The sequence below is a fragment of the Ochotona curzoniae genome, unplaced genomic scaffold, assembly GCF_017591425.1.
Source record: "Ochotona curzoniae isolate NIBS_2020 unplaced genomic scaffold, NIBS_Ocur_1.0 contig_2699, whole genome shotgun sequence".
NCBI classification, from domain to species: Eukaryota; Metazoa; Chordata; class Mammalia; order Lagomorpha; family Ochotonidae; genus Ochotona; species Ochotona curzoniae.
Genome location: NW_024465561.1, coordinates 3,270,999 through 3,276,381, shown reverse-complemented (window position 1 = coordinate 3,276,381; position 5,383 = coordinate 3,270,999). Strand labels below are relative to the sequence as shown.

Here is a 5,383-nt window from a genome sequence, read left to right as displayed (position 1 = left end):
GAGCTGGATGGGAAGTGGGGCCACCAGGATTAGAACTGGCTCCCATACAGGATCCCAGTGTGTGCAAAGCAAGGACTATACACACTACACTATGCCACTGGAACTGGTCACCAATTCTCGTTCCAGATGCTCCACTTCCCATCCAGCTCCCTGCTTGTGGCCTGGTGCATTCTTAGTGTCTACCTGGTCTCTCCCTACCCATCTTCAAAGGTCACTGTGTATTTCTCTTTCCACATGTGCCATGCAAACAGCAACAAAGGGATTGAAACAAAAGATCCAGCACTAGTGGGGGACTCATGGCCTCAGAGGGATATAGCTCATTCTCTGGACTGACCTGGAGTGCAGGCCAGATCGCCCCATGCAGCCACATTCGCCAGGTCATCACTCCTGAGCCTCCAGGGCTGCCCTCCCACATTCCGCCCTAAGACCCACCATGACAGAAGACCACAGCACAACTCTCACAATCCCGCAACCTCCATTTATTATAAAGCCAACCCCCGATCCTAGTGCAGGCCTATCGGTAGGATTTCTGGTAGCGAGCGCGGGCGCCAGGGCCTCCAAACTTCTTGGACTCGCAGCGGCGGGGATCAGCAACCAGCAGGGTACGGTCATACTGGATGAGGATGTCTTTGATCTCCTTCTTGGAAGCCTCATCCACATCTAGAGGTGAGAATAGGACAGTCCAGACCCCATGGGGACACCCTGGCCACAGGGCCCACCCACACCAGTGTCCCAACCCATCCCCCGCTAAGGACCCAAACCCGCTCACTCACATTTCTGGTAATAGGCCACCAGCGCTTTGGAGATGGACTGGCGGATGGCTGGGGGGAAGACACACAGCAGATGGCTTGTGAATTTCCTGAAGCCTCTGTGCCCACAGGGTCCCCTCACACCCGTGCCCAGCTCCGACACTCACCATAGATCTGCGCCACGTGACCACCACCCTTCACACGGACACGGATGTCCACGCCGGCAAACCTCTCCTTGCCCAGAAGCAAGACGGGCTCCAGCAGCTGGTGGGGAAACAGCGGAGCCCAGAGGGGTAAGCTTGGCCACTCCAAGCATTCACTCCTCGATCTTGCGAGGCTCAGGAATGCCCTCACCAGCTCCCACGCCACAGTGGAAGGGGGCATCACTGTGGCTGCACGACCCCCCAGTAGAGCCAGAAGAGGTGATAACATGGCCGAAGTTTCCCTCCAGGTGTCCCCACTCAGGACCTGACACCCCCAATGTGTTCTGGAAACACCCTCAAATTCCCTCTCAGGGTGGGAGCCAGGGATGTGGGCCCCCAAGTGCAACAGAGGGCACTGGTGCCAACCGTCCCGGTACCCAGCCACACGCTTCACAATCAGCCACCCAAGAGGTTCCCGAAGCCCTCATCTTTTATTCTCCAAAGCAGCTACACTATTGTGTTGTCTGACACCTCCCCACATTCAAAGTCTGGATACCTGAAATTTAGCACCAACACAACGTTCTACTTGCAAAGCCCAGTGCTCACATCTCCGCCTACTTTCTGCCCCACCCACAATTTATGTTAGATATAAAATTGCTGCTCTCAAAACCAACCTCCCACTTTCCCTCCCCCAGATTTTTCTCTTTTCACTGCTTCTGAAACTCGAGCTCCATCTACGTCGCTGTTCCCACCAGGCCGGGGGCTTTCGACCCTTCCTGACCCCCCAGGCCCCGACCCAGCACCTTGTACTGCAGCGTGCGCGGCTCGATCATCTCCAGCGGCCGCCCGTTCACCTTGATGAGCCCGTTGCCACGTTTACAGTGAGCCACAGCCGTGGCCGTCTTCTGCGGAGAGCAAGCAGAGGAGCGGCGGGAGCCGCGTGAGCGGCCGGACTCATGGCGACCCCGGCCTCGCCTCCCCGCCCGCCCCGCCGGCCTCCCCGCCAACACACGCGTCCTCTAACTCCAGGCTCACCTTGCGTCCGAAGACCTGCACGGACTGGAGTGGCCCCTTGGACGGCATGGCTACAGACTGCGAGCACGCGATGCGGACCGCGAGGCGCCACTACCGGAAAAGGAAAGCTCGCGGCCACTCCAGCCGATTTTCAGGGTCTGCGCAGGCGCCGTAGGAGCCGCGTCGCGACGCGAACGGTGCTTTACGGCTCACGTGGGCAACGAAGGGTTGTGGCCTCTGGACTGGCGGCGGGAAGGTCCCGCCCCGGAAGTTTAGGGGCGTGACCTGCTTGCGTGGGGCGGGGCTTGCTCTGCGTCACGACCCCGGAAGAAACGGCAGTGAGCGGAGCCTGCCTTTGGGATCCGTTGTTCGCAGGGTTTTTCTCCAGTTTTGACTGGCGTTCTGGTCCAAGATTCCACACTCCGAACTTCCCAAAGTCCATGTCCTCTCAGAGTCCTCTCTCCGAATTCTGGCCCCTTCAAAGCCCCGTCTCTCCGAATCCGCCTTTCACTGGGATTGCCTCTCTCTGGCTACTGCTGCCGCTTCTTAGAGACTCTAGAGACCGTCTCCTTAGAGACCCTAACCCCACAAACCCCCCTCATCGGGGTCCCTGCGCTTGAACTTCCATTGCTGTGGAATCCCACGGACCATCTCTTCCAATGTTAACATATGTGCTGCTGAAGTGAGCACCCCAGGTCTTCGATTTACTTTCTCCCCACGTCGCTGTCTGCCCCAGCCCCACCTGAGGAACCCCAGAATTCAGAATTGTCCCTGGTTTCCCCTAGACATCGCCCTTCAGCCTAGCAACTTGTCTCTCTTGGGGTTGTTTTCTCCTAACAGCACAGCTGGGTGTGGGGAAGGACAAGGTTCAAGGGGGCGTGGTGGCTCTCCCTACCCCAGAGGAGGGTGAAGGCTTCGTCCAGATTGGAGGGCAGGCCTGGGGCCAGAGGGAGGATCCTCCGAAAGGGTGAGAGAGGGAAAGAGGGGGTGCTGGGCGGGAGGAGTGGAGGGCCTCTGACACTAACAACCCCAGAGGGGCAGGTACCTGTGGAGAAAGACAAAGAACAAAAAGCCAGAGGAGAAAGGAGAGAGGCGGGGTCAGTCAGGCGTGGACTCAGGACGCTAAGGGCAAGGGAGCTCAGACAGGTGCAGGCAGGCCTAGGGATTCTAGAAAACCTGATGTGAACAGTATGAGACGAAAGTCAAGCTTTCCAGCTGCGCACCTGTTGACCTGGATAAGGCTTTTCCAGCCAGATAGACCTGGGAACGCTTGCACTGTTAGAAGTTCAAACCCTCAGGCCCCAATGGGGGCAGATCTTGCAAAATCTCCGTCCTCCATGGACACCATCTTCCTAGGCAATCATCCAGTATGTGTGGCTTGTGCAGTGCCGACAACGGAGTGGAGGCAGCCTCCCTCCCCCACCTCAAGTCCTTCCACCTGCTCTCTCTCTCTCTCTCTCTCTCTCTCTCTTTTTTTTTTCCAGGATCACAGGTCGGGGACTGCAGAAAGCCTTGGAGTGGGCGAGGTGCCCATGTGGCCTCTCTGGACCATCCTCCTGCTTGGGGGGCTCTTGGGAGGTCTGGGAACCCCCCTCTGCCGAAGAGAACCCTTTTATTTCCTCTTGGCGATCATGAAGATGCTGGTGAGGGAAGGCGGAGCCAGCAGACAGGGCAGCTGAGGGGGTGCGGGGTAGGGAGGGGTATGGGGTAGGGAGGGGTGTGTGTGAGAACCAGTTAGGTTCTCTTTTTTCATTTCTTGCCTTTTCCCAAAAATTGTAGGGAGACCAAAGTGATGGCACCCTGTATACCCCAGGGGATCTCTCGGTGAGTGTGTCACTGGCTCCTCCCTGCCCTGGATGCTCAGAAAGGACCCATTGGGCTTGGGTGTCTGTGGGTGCACACATGCGGACACACCACACACACACACACACACACACACACACACACACGTTCTGGAGCAGAAGAAGGTGGTCCATACACTGGCCCCAACTCCGGTCCTGGACACATTTGTTCCCTGCTGTCTCTAGAACTAGGTGACCGACACCAAATAGCAGGTGATGATGGTGATGTCACAGCGACACTGAAATAGTGCTTGCTGCTGCTGGGTGGCAGGCTCCTTCAAAGACTGTAAGTCAAGTAGATTATCTACCCTTCATCACATTTCTATTATTAGGCCAGAGTTGTGGCCTAGCAGGCTGGACCTCTGCTGCAATACACACATTCCATATGGAAGCTGGTTTTGAGTTCCCACTGCTCCCACTTCCAATCCAACTTCGTACGAATGTTCCTGGGCCCCTGCATGCACGTGGGAGACCCAGAAGATCTGGGTTTCTGACTTCAGCTTGGCCCAAACCTGGCTATTAAAGGCCATTTGGGGACTCAGTGCAGTAGCCTAGAAGCGAAAGTCCTCACCTTGCATGTGCTGGGATCTCATATGGGTGCTGGTTCTAATCCTGACAGTCCCACTTTCCATCTAGCTCCTTGCTTGTGGCCTGGGAAAGCAGGTGAGGATGGCCCAAAGCCTTGGGACCCTGCACCCACATGGGAGACCCAGAGGAGGCTCCTGATCAGCTCAGTTCCAGCTGTTGTGGCCATTTGGGGAGTGAATCATTGAATGGAAGATCTTCCTGTCTCTCCTTCTCTCCGTATATCTGACTTTCCAATAAAAATAAATAAATCTTAAAAAAAAAGGACCATTTGGAGACTGAACTAACAGATGGAGAATTCCTTCTTTTCCTCTCTCTTCTGAATTTGCCTTTCAAATAAACAAAACAGAATTTTTATTTAAAGGTTTTTATTTAAAGATTTGTTTATATTTTTTGAGAAGTCAGATTTACAGATAATGAGAGATAGAGAGAAAGATTTTCTATCTGTGGGCTTAGTGCCCAAGCAGTTGCAACAGTCAGAGCTGAGCTGATTCGAAGCCTGGAGCTTTTTCCAGGTCTCCCACACAGGTGCAGGGTCCCCAGGCTTTGGGCCGTCCTCCACTGCCTTCCCAGGCCACAAGCAGGGAGCTGGATGGGAAGTGAGGCCACCAGGACAAGAACTGGTGCCCATATGGGATCCCAGCGTGTTCAAGGTGAGGATTTTAGCCGCTGGGCTGCTGCGCAGGGCCCAACATACCTTATTCTAACGAAAACCAGTATACTTTGGTTTCTCTTCAGATCGTATAAATCTTTTGCCATTTTACTAATAAAAACCAGCATGTGAGGGCAGACATTGGGCACAGGAGTGAAGAGCTGGCATGGCTCCATCCCATACTAGAATGCACAGTTTCAAACCCTGCTTACCTCCTGCCTCCAGCTTCCTAACTGGAGCCCAAAGCCTTGGGACCTTGCACCCACCCGGAAGACCCAGGAGAAACTGCTGGCTCCTGATTGGCCAGTTCCAGCCATTGTGGCCACTTGGGGAGTGAACCAGAAGATGAAAGATCTTTCTCTGATTCTTCAAAACCCTCATTTTACAGATGAGGAAATT

The 5,383-nt window shown here is 55.1% G+C and overlaps 1 protein-coding gene across 2 annotated transcripts; it reads right to left on the bottom strand.

Moving 5' to 3' along the window:
- Positions 1-458: 458 nt before the first annotated feature.
- Positions 459-2,077, bottom strand: RPS16 (ribosomal protein S16). Of its 2 annotated transcripts, none has more exons than XM_040976327.1 (5): positions 1,928-2,077; positions 1,696-1,797; positions 917-1,013; positions 774-821; positions 459-660 (listed from the first exon to the last, which is right to left on the bottom strand). In XM_040976327.1, the coding sequence occupies exons 1-5, from the start codon at positions 1,973-1,975 to the stop codon at positions 515-517; spliced, it is 441 nt and encodes a 146-aa protein (XP_040832261.1). In that variant the 5' UTR covers positions 1,976-2,077; the 3' UTR covers positions 459-514. The 2 variants fall into 2 exon arrangements, with proteins under 2 accessions (XP_040832261.1, XP_040832262.1); XM_040976328.1 differs by having other exon boundaries at positions 1,747-1,797; positions 1,928-2,037.
- Positions 2,078-5,383: the final 3,306 nt, after the last annotated feature.

Excerpts from the sequence above, each read along its gene's own strand:
- RPS16 (XM_040976327.1), bottom strand. The coding sequence starts at position 1,975 with ATGCCGTCCAAGGGGCCACTCCAGTCCGTGCAGGTCTTCGGACGCAAG. Across the intron at positions 1,798-1,927 it reads TGCAGGTCTTCGGACGCAAG|AAGACGGCCACGGCTGTGGC; the intron begins GTGAGCCTGGAG and ends TGCTCTCCGCAG. Across the intron at positions 1,014-1,695 it reads CGCGCACGCTGCAGTACAAG|CTGCTGGAGCCCGTCTTGCT; the intron begins GTGCTGGGTCGG and ends TTTCCCCACCAG.